Genomic DNA, 16,456 nt, shown 5'->3' with positions numbered 1-16,456 from the left:
CATGGCAGGGATAGCTCTGTCAACAGTGTGGTTTAGCTTCCTATTTATTTATTTATTTATTTATTTATTTTTAAGCAACTATATATCTGCATTGATATCTTAACTGTGTACACGGAAGCAACATTTGTTAGTAACTGGTGATTTAAGATTATCCCCTAATCCTGCCAACAAAGATTTGTTTCTTTATAATGCATAAACAACTCCTGGTTTTATTAACCCATCTGTAAAAATAAACATGATATAGCCATGTCTTTAGACATGGAAGGTGGGGGTGGGGGAAGCATTCAGTCCATGCTGCAAAAGGCAGGGACTATTTCCCACCCCCCCCCCAAATAACTCTGTGCTGCAAGCAAGAGAGTAGGGGTGCTGTGGAAAGGGGCCTCCCTAACTGTGTCCCCAGAATCTACTCAAGACAGGAGTGCCAAGCCACATACTATGGCTAAGGTGCCTAGAAGTGCACAAGGGGGCAGCACAGCAATTGCAGAAGCACTGCAAAGCATTTTGGGGCAATTTGGGAAAATATAAAATTTTGGCCAGTGACTAGCTTTTCTGGAAGAGCTATTTTGGGATAGGCCAGGCACTATCCCTCCCCCAAGGGTGGGCTGCCCAGAGGTTCCCTTGCAGCCACTCCATCCACATATATCCCCCACTTGACTAATGGGGAAGTCAGCTGGGTGTTCCTCAGTGGTATGTATCTCTTGATTATTTTTTTAACCCCCCTGAAACTTCAGTGTGCCATTCAGCTGCTAGTCCCTGATATATACCTTGAAAGAGAAGGTAAATGTCCATAGAATTATAGCAAATGTTACATGAGTAACAGTTTTTTCTTGCTTGTTTTTGCCCTGGAAGCTTTTCTGATTCCATAAAATACCGTATTTTTCGCTCTATAAGGCGCACCAGACCACAAGACGCACCTGGTTTTTGGAGGAGGAAAACAAGAAAAAAAATATTCTGAATCTCAGAAGCCATAACAGGAAGAGGGATCGCTGCGCAGTGAAAGCAGCGATCCCTCTTGCTGTTCTGGCTTCTGGGATAGCTGCGCAGCATGCATTCGCTCCATAAGATGCACACACATTTCCCCAGAGAAATGCTTCCCTTCAGTTCTGCAATACCATTTGGAGCTCAGTGTGTTGTTGTTTTTCTGGCAGGATATGGGGAAGCAAACTAGTCCTACTTTGGTGGATGGATGGGGCCAGATGTGTCTCCCCTTTGCCAAGACCCAGGACTAGCTAAGGCAACTTGAGTTTAAGAAATACAGAAGAGATCCTTGAGCTAGAGAGCTTTTGATAGGGGAATTTTCCATAAGTAACTTGACTGAAGAAAATTTGAAATTAAAATCAAGCTTGCTTTTCCTAATCAGGGATATAAATTGCTTGTTTTGATAGCATCCCAGCCAGACCGATAGATGTGATCTTCTGTATGATGCATGATCCTTATATCCATAGTTGCATTTAATTGTAGGATAGTGTGACATTTTTCCTTCTGTTGGAAAACAACAACAATGAATAGCAGAAATTGAAATGCTTTTAAATATACCCAAATTATGTTGGCATGTTTCAAATCTAAGCAGAATAAATGGCGCAGAAGATAATCTGATTAAGTGTATCATCTTCTCCACTCACAGTTTAGAGATGAGATGAGATTCTTTTTGTTTTGTTTCTCCACATGCTGCGTGGAGGGGGGGGGGAATGGAGCAGAGGGAAATGAAGCAATTTGGTGTGCTGGAAGGCTAGATTATTATATGCTCAGCTCATCTAGTATTCATTAAGTATGATAAGGCCAATAGAGTTGGACGCTGATGGGATAATCATCTTGCACTGCTAGGGGAACCCCAGTGCAGCCAATACGTTTGTTTTCAAGGCAGGAGGCCATTTGCCAGCCCCAGTCCTTGCAGCTGATTGTGTTTTATTATCAAGTGATTCAGTAAAGTTCAGGGGTGATGTACAATAAGATGTTTTGTGTCTGGATAACTGACTGGAATGATGCTGCATCAGACGCCATGTATCTGGGCTGAAAAGTCTCTCATTTCTAACAGGTCTATGATGGGCGGAGGAGGGAAGTAATTAGAGAGCGTGGGGACGCTTTCCCTTAATTAGTAGTTGTCAAAGTCTCTGAGCTCATCACCATTGGTCTTCATACATGTATTGTCATAATCCCCTCTGAGCCGGAAAAACCAATATACTACTTCTAAAGGAGAACCTTCATTTTGCAAGGGATTGATTTGGAGTGGGGAAGTGAGTGGTTAGTTTACACCACCACCCCATCATTCCTTTACTTCAGGACACCCCATTCCCTAGTGATCTGGAGCGGAGAAGCAACAAGTGGGGAAAGGGTTAAAAACCTCTTCCCTCTGCTGATTCTCTACTCCATATTACCATCTTCCCTTAGCAGCAAACAAGTTTTGACAGGTGCAAGGCACAAGCAGACCTCTTCTTGGTGTTTGGACCTCTTCCTGTGCTGTGTGAACACCAACATTTAAACTTCTGTATATTTTAAAGTATGGTTGTGGATTTGTCTCCATATTGTTCTGTATTTTTGCAAACCGCTTGGAGGTGCTTTACAATCAAATGGTGTACAAATTCTATGACATAAATAAAATAAGCTTAAGCTTCATGGGTCCCATCATAGCCATTCCCTCTGAAATGGAGTCAGGGGGTCACTTTAATCACCTCTGCTCCCTATGTAGCGTGAATAGGATGAGGGTTGATTAAATATGCCTTTGTCTATCCCATTGTGCAACTGAGAGAGAACCACACGCCTGGCGATCTTAGTACCAGGACAGATATACAAGGTGGCTGCACTCTCATTTCGCAGAAATCACTTGGAAGGTGCCTGCACATTTTGTCCCATAACTTTCTTGGAGGGCTAGAGATTTACTTAAAAAACAGAAAAGAAAGCTCAGAGGCTGAGGAGCCTGCCCAAGTTCACCCATGGAAGGCTTTGTGGGGGCCAGGTTGTTAACCCCTGTTAGGTTGTTGAATCTTTCCCCATCCCCTTTCAATCAGGGTTTGCACTCTATTATAACAACCTCTTAAAGTAAAATAACCCTTTCTCCGGAACCCCTTTCTGGTCTCCCTGGATGTTGAACCCAATACAGTGGTACCTCGGGTTACATACGCTTCAGGTTACATACGCTTCAGGTTACAGACTCTGCAAACCCAGAAATAGTACCTCAGGTTAAGAACTTTGCTTCAGGATGAGAACAGAAATTGCGCAGCGGCAGCGGGAGGCCCCATTAGCTAAAGTGGTGCTTCAGGTTAAGAACAGTTTCAGGTTAAGAACGGACCTCCGGAATGAATTAAGTACTTAACCCGAGGTACCACTGTACCAGATAGACAGCATAGACTGAATTATTGTGGGGGTGGGGGATTTCTAGGTGGTGTCTGAGGGATGCTGACAGGGCAGCCTGTTCTCCCATCCACTCATGCTATGCACGTTCTGCGAACAGGATTTCAATTTCCAGAACTGTCATTGTGGCTTCCCCCCACCCAATAGACAAGTCATACGCACGCACAGCACAACTTCTTCATGCATTGGGTAGTTGCACTGAATTATTGATTTCTCCAGGCTCGCCTAAGAGCAGCCCACTTTGCTGATATGCCCCTCTCAGAAAACTGGCATTAAACAGAGACTTTTCACTCCTTCTCTCCAGAATTGTCGCTCTCTTTGGATCACTGAGGTGCAGGCAATCACACTAGTGTCCTGAAGTCATCCAGAGTTGTCTGTGTGCAGTAGAGACACATCTGCACTGTCTTAGATGGGTGTGCATCCAGAGCCCATCCCTGCATGTCTACATCACATGTGGCAATATACAGGATCAGTATGGACTACATGGCTTGTGTGACATGGATTCTGTGAGGTACTTGCTTTGACCCACTTCCCATGTTTCTGCTTCGGTGCTCAAGCACCGAATGAAAAGTATAGCAAGCTATTCTTGGCATACCTAAGAGTCTGGCCTGTGACAATATAATTCAAGCTGTATGAATGCTCCAGGAATAGAGTGCACCTGCTTCTCAAATCTGTTGATCACTGCTGGGATGCTGCTACTCCTTCATATTACTAATCCAATGCTGTGTGGAGCAGCATGTCTTTATTTCACTGATGCGTTCAATGGTCACCTAAGGCAGGTCTAGACTACCTAAGCCTGCATGCTTCTCTGCAGCACTCCCCATTCATGTCTGGCTGTGAGCTCATCCAAGGGGTGTGTTGTGTGCATCAATCTAGCTTGTGGCATTTTGAAAGAATGTCTGGTCTGTGCCCTAAAGTCAGTCCTGTGGTTTCTTGGCTGGAGCAGCATTCCCATAACCATGGAATGATGAATCAGTTATCATGGGCTGCAGCCCTTCAATTTGTGGAACTTCCTCTGCTCTAAAGGCTGCCCTTGGCACTGATGGTTTGTGGATGACAGCTTAAAACGCATCTGTTCACACAACCTTTGTTGGCGGCCTGTAAGTGGGCATGGCTGTGCTCCTGCTGAATTGTTTTATTAGCCAAGTCTGGTGTTTCAAATACATTTTTAATTAATTGTTGCATTGTTTTGTCTTGTGTGTTCACAGCCCTGGGATCCTGTAGGATGAAGGGCAATCTGTAAATAAATGACTTTAACAGTAGAGGTTGGAATTGACATACACATGTTTACCCCAAGTCATAGCCTTACCAAGGAGTTAACATCAGTAGAATCTAGGGGTGTTCAGGTTCACAGGAATTTGCTGTTTCCCCTTGTGGCTTGATGCATACATGAGAGTACATTGCCATGTGTAGAGGAATAGTTTTGGACACAATGCTAGTATGTTGACTCTGCTCTTTCTCTGGAAAGGCCTGCTCATGAATACAGACCTGGATACACAGGGTTTTTTTCTTCGGGTCAAATGCTTAGTAGTCTGATGGATAGCTGTCCATTCCTAGTCATTCATGGCAAAACCCCTTTTAGGTAATACACGTAGGAGTCATGCAACTTTCCCAGTTTCTGCTGATTGCCACTGGATTGGCTCAGCTGAGCTGCAAGTGCAAGTCCTCCCAAAGAGAAATTCAGTGGGGGATGAGAAGGTGCAGCAGCTGGAAGCAGCCCCAAAGTGGGCTAATGAATTATAAATAACAGCTGTCAGGTTCCCTGGTTAGCAGGCAGGCAGCCCCATACGAAGCTGTCTCTCCAGCGTGTGCACTGGTTTCTGGAAACTGTGTTCAATATTAATGGTAAGTGCAGTGAAACAAGGAGAAAGTCTAGCCAGCTCTGTTCACTGGCTGCTGCCCCCTTTTCTGGCTGTTTCTTTTTCTTCCCCTACAAAACCATGGTCAGTTAGAATAACTGCTTCCTCCCCACCTCCTTTTCACCTTCTGCAGGGTGTGTAGACCAAAATACAAGTCCCATAGGCTTCCTTGTGGCTTCCTTATTTTTTATTTGTTTGCTTGTGGCTGTTGTCTGTGACCGTGCCTTATGAAGGAGGCATGGAAGCTGAGCCAAAGAGACTAAGGGTGAGAAATGGGAATCCCATTAAAACTGGTTCAGAGCGGCTCTGACAGGGCAAATTGGGGAGAAAATGGTTGGTTGTGCATAACTCACTCCCACTGCATTTGTATCAAGAAATGATTAAAAGCCAGGCTGTGAAATGTTGTATGAGCTCATTTTCCTTTCCTTTTCAGTGACAGTATTTAGGAATGATGTAGAAACCTAGTAGTAGTTGTAGTGCTTGAATATGCGATTGGGTGAGAAAGCAGTGTGAGGGCCCTTCTCATGTTTTGAAAAGGACTTTATTCTGTATTGTATCAACCTGAGGTAGGTCCTCTTCTGGATGTTATACCAAAGTTAGGTGCCTTAATGCACCTCTTGCCTTCTCAGAAAAATTATCTGAAGCTGGTGCCCAAGAAGCAGCTCTTTGTTGGGCTTCCTTTTATCAGATTGGCAGTTGCGTTTATTGCCACTGGCACACTGTCCTTTACACAGTGGGGAATGTCAGTCCTTCTGCATGCAAGAAATGACTGGCCAGCTCAAGTTAGCTCATGTTCAAGTAATCAATTTTTCTTCAGTCTCTTATACACCTGAGAGTAAAAGAAAGTCTGCTTTCTCACACTTTTGTGTGTGTGTGTGTGTGTGTGTGTGTGTGTGAGAGAGAGAGAGAGAGAGAGAGAGAGAGAGAGAGAGAGAGAGATCTGCAGGGTGTCTGGTGCAGGTTGAACTCTGTCCCCCCCCCTCCACTTTGTTCCTGCCTCTTTTCTGCCCCCCATCCAGTTCTTCAGCCAGCCTACCTGTTTTGTCCCCCCATCCCAATACCAGCATTTTTATCTGTTCAAATATTTGCTTTTAAAAGCCTTTTTTACACTCCATGAGGAGTAGGAGGGAGAACATCATGCATTATGTTTGATGCAGAGCTTAGAGGAAGACTGTCGGCTCTTAGTGGTGTGATACTTTTGAACAGCTTCTCCAGAAAAGTCAAGTGATTAGTTAAAAATTTCTTTTAAAATAGCCTTGTCTCTTTTTAATACGGTGCCACAGATGTGACTTGCAGGAGAGAAATTTTGTGTGGTGGCAATATTTTTAAAATACCATCACATTTGCAACTATTCGTATTTGAAGATTCATTGAGCTTCATTTCATGCCACATCCTCCCACCCCTCTGGCAATTTTTCTAGGGCATACCTGTTTGGCAGGTTGTTCAGAACAAAATATTCAGGTATTACAGGAATAGCAAGCTGTAACCAGAGCCAGATATGAAGCCTTGATTGCTACCCCTTTTTTTGTCTTCCCTTTTGACAGATACTCTGAACTATTATCTTGTCTGCAATGCTGGCTCCCTAAATCCGTTTCAGCAGGTGAGTTCCTCAGCCCACACACTTCTCTTTCGCTAAGCTGTACTTTGACATGACCAGGAGTCTTAACAGCAAGTCTCCAGGCTAGCTTCTCCAAAACGTCAGAGCGTTTTTCATCTGCTGCTAAAAAGGAGAGCCCAAACGAATGTAGTGAGAACAATGGGCAGGAGGATTGGCCATTCACCATGTCTCACTATGATCTCATCTGCTCTCAAAGCAAATGCCAGGAAACACTCGCCAATATTTGATTAGGGGAGCAGCAAGGAAGGGCTCTTAATTAATGTGAAAACAGCTATTTGCTATGGAAACTGACCCATGTCTTCAAATTCAGGTCACCACACAACCCCCTTCCAGGCGCAGAAACCAAAAATGATCCCTATGGGGACAGCAACCTGGTTGGTCACCCAGTCTTCTCTCAGGAGGTCAGGCTCTCTGGTAAATTATCTGAGTAGCAATCACACAGGGTATTGCAGCAAAAGCCCAAAGGCCTGATACATAAAGCTAATCTCCCTGGCACAACGTCTGAAAACAATTTAGACTTCGAAATTTGTGTCTCCTTCACATATTTTAAAAAATAAATCATAATACAAGGAAAACAAGCAAACCACAGGGTGTGTTTATATAATGAAAACTTTGGTGTGCCTGTAGTTTGCTAAATGGAGTGTGTTTTCTTTACAAACATGGAACACCAACTCTGAATTTTGCCACCCACTTTCCAACGTACATAGAAAACCTGCAGACCTGGAAAGAAGCACAAAATTCCACAATAAAGACTGACTTATTTTTGTTTCGGAGTCTTGTTTTCACAAAAGGGCTTTGCCTTTCCTCTCTCAGAAAGCTTATGAGGCAGCTTAGGCTGACCAAGTCACCTTGTAAGCCTTATGCCTGGGGGGGGAATTGAACCTGGGGCCTTCCACCCGCATCCTGCCGGCTTCTAATTCACAGTGTGACACACTACGGTTCTCCTGCGTAGGATACTGGTGGCTACTCTTCTAGACAGTGCTTCAATAATTTAGGGCAGCTTGTCAAATCGAGATGTAGTCATTGCATGCATGCTGACTTGCCTTGGCCCTGATGACTGAGGTATGATGTTTGTGTTGAGCAGAAGCTGTCGGGAAGCCACAAGGTACTGGTAGAAATGCAGGATGATGTGCTAGAGCTGATGAAGTCTGCCGTCAAAGAATACCCCGCTTCCAAGGTAAAGCTTGATGAATTATTCCTTTCCACAAACCCAGTAAAGAAAATGCCCAGCTTTGCATTCCAATTCCTGTCTAACATCTTTGCTTTTAGGAGCACATCAGTCAAATCCAGGGAGTTCTGAATACCACCGAAAGCAACCTGCAGCACCTGACTGCCCTGGTGGACTGTCGGAGTCTGCATTTGGTGAGTACCAATGGGCAGGAAATACAGTAAATCACTTGGTGCTTGTAGCTATAGAGCTGTGGTGTGAAAAGCTGGGATATGGTGTACTGTGAAAGGACAGAATATAGAAAACCAGGTGGGCCCTGATTGTATTTTCTGCACGAAAACTAGAGGTTGTATCAAATGTAGCGCTAAGTTAAAGTCACGTAGTAGTATATTTGTTCCGCTCATGATATGTTTCACACCAGTGGGATGTTGTTGTGCAAGAATGCATAAGCAGGATTCCTTTGTTGCACAACATTAAAACTCACTTGTCCACTAGCGCAAGAGCACTTGCAAACAGAGAACTCTGCATTCAGCCCAAGGCAGCTTGTCTCATCTTGAGCTTCACTATGCAACAAGGGCATTCGAACACCATGAGCGGCACATACTTTTACATGAGCTGAATCTGGTGGCCTTCCCCATTAGAGGAAAAAACAATGTTAGCATGCCATTTTGGCCTTTCCTTGGCAGCAAAGATACACTGAAACGATTTGATAATAGTTCTGTGTAAAGCTTGAAGAGGCATGAAGGCAGGGCAGCAGCACACCTGGATTATGATGTACATATTTAGCTAAGACTGATTTTGAAAAGCAATAGCCGGAGAGAGAAGTGTGCCTCTTCTCTTCTTTCTGGTGTGCTTGTAACTTTAATAATACTTAGTAGTGTTCAGGGGTACCTTGCGTGTGTTAGCTCTGTAATCTTTACAACAACCATGCAAGGTTTATCATTGTCTGCACGTTGCAGGTGAGTAGTTTTGAGGCTGAGGGAGAACAGCTTACCTAAGACTACCTAGCTCAGTCTGTAGCAGACGTGGGACTTGAACTGGTGACTTCCTGGTTCCTGTCTTCACTTCTTGGCTACTATGCCATGGTAGCTCTCAAGTGTATAACTGTGTGTTGACTTTAATGTATTTGTCTCTGTAGAAAGCATTAGGATGAAAAGTCAGCATCTACTGCTTGTTAGAGTTCTTTCAGTTCTGATTTCCTTTGGAGCATCCTCATGTGATACCTGGAAAATAAAAATAGATGAGATTTATAAATTATTGCTATGACCAGTAACAACATGCTTAATGTATTACAGCAATACATCCAAGAACTATAGGGTTTGAATTTCTTTTTTCTTTTCTTATTATTTATACTGTTGCATTATTTTTGCATTTTTAAAAGTGCAATTTTAGAAAGTGAGCCATTTTTTAAAAAAGCTCCCTTAGCAGTCTCACAAGATAAAACACAGTGTTACTACACATGTTTGAATGGAGGAATTGTGCAGGTGGGAAGCCAAGCAGCAGTCTTGCCTTCCATCTTGAGCTTGAAGGAGTTTGCTCTGTTTCTCTCCTTTTAGGATTACATACAATCTCTGACGGGCTTCTGCTATGATGGCGTGGAAGGGCTTATCTATCTGGTTCTCTTCTCCTTTGTCACTGCCCTCATGTTCAGTTCTATAGTGTGCAGCGTTCCGCACACTTGGCAGCAAAAGAGGTATGCACACAAACAGAGGGAACAGTGGTGCCTTTATATCTCTTCTTTCTGGCACAAGAGCACAACTCGCAGCTACTTACAACATTTAAAGTTCAGTTTTATAAAAAGCAACAATGTATAAAACGATGCATTTATTTATTTAGATAATTGTATATGCCTCCCAGTATTTTTAAGAAAAAGTCTTAAGTTGTTTACAAATCAAAGAGACAGGAATCAGCAGCCATAGCTCAGTGCTAGAACACCTGCTTTGCATTCAGAAGCTTTCAATCTCTGGCGTCTTCAGGTAGGGCTAGAGTGTCCCCTGTCTGAAACACTGAAGAGCTGTTGCAACTCAGTGTAAACAATACACAATGGGCAAGGCATTCCATAATCTGGAGACCGTCACTGTGAAGATCCCCTATCTTATACCGCTGAGACGTGCTTCTACTCTAGATGGGACACAGAAGAGCCTCTCCTTCAGACCTTAGGGAGCAAGCGGGATGATATGGGGAGAGGGTGATCCCTAAGGTATCCTGGACAGAAACGATTTAAAGTTTTAAAGGTTAATTGTCCACACTTTGACTTTCCTCAGTCGGAGCCCCATGTAGACTGTGTTACAATAACCTGGATGTCCATTTCCTTCGGAATGGGTGCAGCTGGTGTACCAGCCTCGGCTGGCCAAAGACACTTCTAACCATCGCTGTCACCTGGTCATCCAGGTACAGTGGTACCTCGGGTTAAGTGCTTAATTCGTTCAGGAGGTCCGTTCTTAACCTGAAACTGTTCTTAACCTGAAGCACCACTTTAGCTAATGGGGCCTCCTGCTGCTGCCGCGTCGCCAGAGCACGATTTCCATTCTCATCCTGAAGCAGAGTTCTTAACCCGAGGTACTATTTCTGAGTTAGCGGAGTCTGTAACCAGAAGCGTATGTAACCCGAGGTATCACTGTGTAAAGCTACCTCTAGGAGCAGACTCCCAGACTGCGAATCTGATTCTTCAAGGGGAGTGAATCTCCTTTCTAGGGTCCATCTCGTTTTTAAACAGGAACGTCTCCATCTGGATTAAACCTCAGTTTATTAGCCCTTAACCGCATCCAGTCTCCATGCAGCGATTCAAAACCACAGCAGCGCCTTTGGTATTAGATAAAAAGGAAAAATAGTTGTGTGTCATCCACATGCTGGGATTCCAGAGGCTGAGGAAAAGGAGCTGACAGCTCTGTGTGATGTAAGCAAACTACCCAAGCAGTACACGGCAGGGCAATGTGAAGAGAAACTGGCCAAATGGAGCAGAGAAGGAAGTGTTATGCATGGCAGTCTTTTAGATTTTGGACTAAAATCCACCCACTAAGTCATCTCAAGCAAACATTATTAGCCACAACTCCTCCCACTACCCAATAGAACTATTCAAGACGCTAAGTTTAGAGGATATGACGTCCATGGGCTGCAAAATACGCATTAAAAGAGAAATGTCATGACAGTTTGGGAAGGACTGACTGGTATGGGATGGCAAGTCTTCCTGGAGTGATTAGGATTGTCTTTAATGTCAAAAAGACCACTTAATAAGATTGACCTGTAAAATGTTCAGGAGACATAAAATGCCGTGTTAAAGGTAAAGGTAAAGGTACCCCTGCCCGTACGGGCCAGTCTTGACAGACTCTGGGGTTGTGCGCCCATCTCACTTAAGAGGCCAGGGGCCAGCGCTGTCCGGAGACACTTCCGGGTCACGTGGCCAGCGTGACGAAGCTGCTCTGGCGAGCCAGAGCCGCACACGGAAACGCCGTTTACCTTCCCGCTGGTAAGCGGTCCCTATTTATCTACTTGCACCCGGAGGTGCTTTCGAACTGCTAGGTTGGCAGGCGCTGGGACCGAGCAGCGGGAGCACACCCCGCCGCAGGGATTCAAACCGCCGACCTTTCGATCGGCAAGTCCTAGGTGCTGAGGCTTTAACCCACAGCGCCACCTGCGTCCCTTAATTCACTTGCTGACCCTTAATTCCTGTTGTTCAGCAAATGTTCACTGCCACCTTGTGGAACACATTTCAAATTACCCAATTAACTGTTGTCTGGAAACCAAATTCCTTGATCACTCTTTGAATGATCTCAGTCTTTCACCTGAGAAGGTTATTGAGTCCCACAGAGAAGCTGCTGGTTATGTAAGCCCAGGCAGAATTTTGCTGGCACCATAGTCTTTGCCCTTCCTCCTCTTCTTCCTTCAGACATACGAAAGCCACATGCCAATTATGTCTGTTACTTAAAAGTTTCTAATCATTGCCTACTTTGGACCCCTTACACACTTGTGGCCTGTGTTGCGTAGGTTTTTTCTCGTGACTTTTCTTTCAGAATACAATGTAGTCCATCCCCCACCCTGGTTGGTTATAGCTTTACTTTTCAAAGTGTCTCTATCACTTGCTCATTATTTCTGTGAGCTTTGGAGTCTGCATTTATTCTTTAAATATCTACAAAGCTGCTTTGAAAAAGTTCCTTAGATTGTTGTACCAAAAAAACCCTGCAAATAGGAGGGAAATACTTCCCCTGTCTATCATATCAGGTGTAGACACAAATATTAAATCCTGTGGTTAGGAAAAGCAGGATAGAAAGAAGGTAAGTTGGGATCTACTGGTAGATTTCTGGGTGATTTGGAGTGGATTGGCAAGGGTTTCTAACTCAGTAATGGACCCATTAAAACCTGGCAAAACTTGTCATGGCTGGTTTTGTGCTAATCACCTCTTTCTTAGCCTCAGAATGCCTTCTCTATAAAATAGGGATATGAATTAGTTGCTTCTGACCAAGTGTCTGTGAGACTCTGCCAGGCAGCTTGTGTTTTGTGCTAGGATCTTTGGAATGCAGCAACTTGGATATAGGCTGGCTCCTGGAGTACAGTAGGCAATTGGCCTCAGCTTTTGAGCCACCATTTGGCATCTGTCTCTGCCACTACCACTATTTTTGCCCAGGTTCCAGTTAGTAGACACTGTAGTAAACAAACGCAAAATAGATCCTGTAAGCTAGAAGTTGGCCTGTCTTCATATAAAACATCCCCGAGATTCTTCAGTACCGGTTAATAATACTAACAGAATGTGGCAATCTCCTAACTTGTAAAAAGGTGACTGTGTATGTGTGGCCGCCTCCTTACCCCACAGTCTTAATATTACACTGGCCCCTTAGATTAGTTATGCATCCAGTGGCTGTGTTCATTGCCACCCTGTATTCCAGCCTTTCCCAGCCTGATGCCTTCCAGCTGTTTTGGACTGCACTTCCCATCAGCCCCAGCTATCCTGCACCAGCTCCTGGAAGACTGCTTTGTTGGTTCTGAGTTATTTGGCAGGCTCTGTGGGAAGAAATGTGACAGGCTTTGAAAGCCCAGGCTGCAGTTGTGGGAGGTCTGAGTCATTCTGTTTTCTGGGGGGAGGTGGTTGCTGTGAGAAGGAAGCTGTTGCTGTACTGAACTACTCAGAAGCAGGGGAAAGAGGGGGGAGGAGAAGCAACACCACGTGCTTGGTTTGGTTTGCTCTGCAGCAGCCCTGAAGAGAAACTTTCCTCCCGTCTGCAGGAGTTCAGATGATGATGGAGAGGATGAATCGACTGCTCAAGGGAACAGGCAAACGCATGACAACTTGTACAGGGTGCACATGCCTAGTCTTTACAGCTGTGGGAGCAGCTATGGAAGCGAGACCAGCATCCCAGCAGCGGCGCACACAGTCAGCAATGCTCCCGTCACAGAGTACATGTGAGTAGATGGTGCTCAGTGCATAGAGTGGGTAATGTGCATGCACAGGGACATCTCCACTGAAAAGTGTTAGCTGAGTAGCAGGACTGTTCCTGAGACCCAGGGCGGGCCACTGCTCTGTCAGTCAGTAGTACTGTCCTTGAATGGGCCTGTGGTCTGGCAGTTTCACATATTCGCAGTGGGAGGATGAACAGGGAGGGAAGGAGGGAGGCTCTGTTCTGCAACTCTCTGTACCTGAGTGGATCCTGGTATTTGGTTTAAGAGATAATGTATGGATACAGTTGAAGGCAGCAGTTACTTACTACTGGAGAACCAAAAAGGAGTTGTATGTGACTGCAGCTGCAAGCCAGTTTATTTATATCTTTCTGTATTGCAAGTGGATAAACTGATATTTGCAGAGCTTAATGGGATAAGACTCAGTGGTACTTAAAGATTGGAAACAGATGCTGTGTGTTCAAAACAGGAGTGAAAAACCTCAGACCCAGGGCAAATGTGGCCTCTCAAGCCTCACTGTCTGGTTCCTCAGAACTCACCCCAGGCCACCCTCCTCCCTGGCCCTGCTTTGTACACTGAATGTTTTTGCCTCTTGCTTCTCTGGATGGGGGCTATAAGCAGGTGTGTGAATATGTTAAGAAAGTAGCCTGTAGTACAAAGATACATTGCATTTGTTGTCCTGCCCCCTTTTGCCACCCAAATGAAACCACCCCTTGGTCTGAAAAAGGCTCCACCACCCCTGGCTTAATGTATTTCCACCATTGTCTCTGTAATAGAATGAATGGAACATCTTCCATAAGCTTTAATAATATGGAATATGAGATAATTCTTTGCCTAGAGACAACTCAGAATAATGTGCAGGTTTTGGTCGTGTTTTGGACTGGCATATGATGCGCATCTTTGGACATAACCACAGGGCTAGGACTCTTCATGGGAGTGGTACATCTCTTGCCTGCCTACTGAGCCAAGGAAATAACATCCGCCAGCCTAATCTGCTGTTGAGCAGCAGTTGCCTGTTAAGGCTCAGTTCACAGATTACATTCTGTGTATACAATTCCAAGATCACAACGAATGCAGCCACCTTATTTTTGACTTCCACAAATACTGTAAACCAGAAAGTGAATGACCTTTTCACGCTTTACTCTTTCTTGCCTTCCCCTCAGGAGCCAGAATGCAAATTTTCAGAACCCCCGATGTGAGAACACACCTTTGATTGGCCGGGAGTCTCCACCTCCCTCCGTAAGTCTGTTTTAATTACTGCTTTGAAGGGTAAGATGGAAATCTGCTTTGGAGATATGTTTAGTCAGCTCCTATATGCTACTTCATGAATAAGCATCTGTTTAGAACAGAAACATGAGCTCTTCCTGCACCCATACACATTAACACAACTTGTCTCCTGGTAAAATGTCTAGGTACCTTTTCATATAGGAAAACAAACATTCATGTTGCTTAGAACATGAGGATTGTTGTCACAGATGTGAACCTTTAGAAGAATTCTGCAAATATATTCTGCTAGTAAGTCTGCAGATATATCACCATAGTAACTCTTGAGCTTGTAGTGGAAACTGTGTTTTGACATTAACACTGAATCCTTCTCCAAAATCTGCCTTTAAGATATACAGGTGTTTAGGGGGTTTGTCTTCTGTTACAATATTGGTAATTTTTTCATTTTTTTGTATCAAACTTTCAGAATAGGGAAATGTCTTTCATGAAAGGTTTTGATTGACCTGGAAGCTGTTTCAGGCTCAGCTTTGTTTCATTCACTGCTTAGTTTCTTTGGTTTCAAGCTTGTAATAACCTGCAGTATATCAGCCTTTGCACTGGTGAGTTGATAGTGTGCTTTAGCACCCAATTGAGATATGAATGACATAAATCCATCTTTTTTCCTTCTTTTTAAGAAGATGCACTCTTATGATATCTGAACTTGTCTTGGGGGAGTGCCTTTAGCCATTCCTGAAAGCAAATACACCCTAAAATATAAAAGAAAAGCAATGAGAATTTTAAAAGAACAACTTGTGACAGTCTGTGCTACCAGCCCTAGTTGATTACTTTGACCAGCTCTCAACAACGAACTTCAGAATTCTCCTTTTTAGCCTTTCCCCCCTTTTCTTTTTTTGTATATCGTTTCAGAGAACACTGTTTTCTCAGCCATGGTGTTACCGTTCCAGAGGAAATGTAAACATCTGTTCTTGGAATTGATTACTGTTCTGACTGGGAGCGTGGTGGTGGGATCTGTAGCTGCAAACACTATAACTCCCTAATACTGCATGCTAAGCCTGATCATCTTAGTTGCCTGTAGAATTCAGCCAAACCATAGTTTTGCTTGCTGCAAAGCTCTTACTCTTTGGCAAAAGGAGTCTTCATTCTCTAATTAAGAAATGTCCCTTGTCACTAGCAGTGGTCTTAATTGCATTTCTTGGGAGAGGGAGATGGGGGACTTCAGACAGGTGTGGTGGGAGCGCTGTTGACGATGGGGGATGGGCAGAATATCCTTCATCTCCTACCTGAACTTTCTGAGAAGACAGAATAACACTGTCCCAATGAAAGAAGGAAAGAGAATATGTCCCTACATGCATTTGAATTGATACTTTTAGTACAAGAAAGAATGACTTCAGGTGGGTTCCTGCTTTTTGAGTTGTGGGGGGAACAGAGACATCTTCTTCCCAGCAGTTATCTATGCAATGAATTACTTTCAGATGAGAAAGAGAAGGCAGAATCTTTGAGGATGGGGTGTGAGTCCTCCCCCTGAGCCATGTGGCCCATTGGCCTTTTCCAGCTAAGGCTCAAATCCACAGCCGTAGGAAATGCCTTTTACTCAGCTTTGGCCACAATTTAGGAGTAAGAAATCTGTAAATAGGAGGTGCCTAAGAAGTCTTTAAGATGATGTTGCGTAGTCCGTACTCATACTATTTTGTCTCAGCTTCTGTTGTGGAAACCAAGGAAACCTACTCCTAGAACTGGAGTCGTCTTCTTCATTGTTTGTCTATTCTTTTTGTCCCCTTGGTCATACCTTCCCTTGTTTCCTCCTCCTCCTCCTCGCTCCAGAGTCTATTCCCATAGGACAGTAGAGCCTTC

At 44.2% G+C, this 16,456-nt stretch overlaps 1 protein-coding gene across 3 annotated transcripts in view; it reads left to right on the top strand.

Annotated features, from left to right (window-relative positions):
* Positions 1 to 16,456, top strand: part of TTYH3 (tweety family member 3) — an 83,174-nt gene that overhangs the window by 52,493 nt on the left and 14,225 nt on the right. For all 3 annotated transcript variants that reach the window (XR_013833147.1, XM_079953843.1, XM_079953844.1), the window contains exons 8-13: positions 6,752 to 6,807; positions 7,910 to 8,002; positions 8,095 to 8,187; positions 9,550 to 9,686; positions 13,211 to 13,387; positions 14,545 to 14,620. Coding sequence is in view for 2 of the 3 variants with exons in the window: in XM_079953843.1 (XP_079809969.1) it covers positions 6,752 to 6,807; positions 7,910 to 8,002; positions 8,095 to 8,187; positions 9,550 to 9,686; positions 13,211 to 13,387; positions 14,545 to 14,620 (632 nt within the window). In the remaining variant the exon portion in view is untranslated. The remainder of the gene's footprint in view (positions 1 to 6,751; positions 6,808 to 7,909; positions 8,003 to 8,094; positions 8,188 to 9,549; positions 9,687 to 13,210; positions 13,388 to 14,544; positions 14,621 to 16,456) is intronic.

This window comes from Podarcis cretensis (genome assembly GCF_951804945.1).
Source record: "Podarcis cretensis genome assembly, chromosome: 14".
NCBI lineage: Eukaryota > Metazoa > Chordata > Lepidosauria > Squamata > Lacertidae > Podarcis > Podarcis cretensis.
The sequence above is the reverse complement of the archived record's forward strand: the minus strand, read 5'-3'. Positions and strand labels throughout refer to the sequence as shown.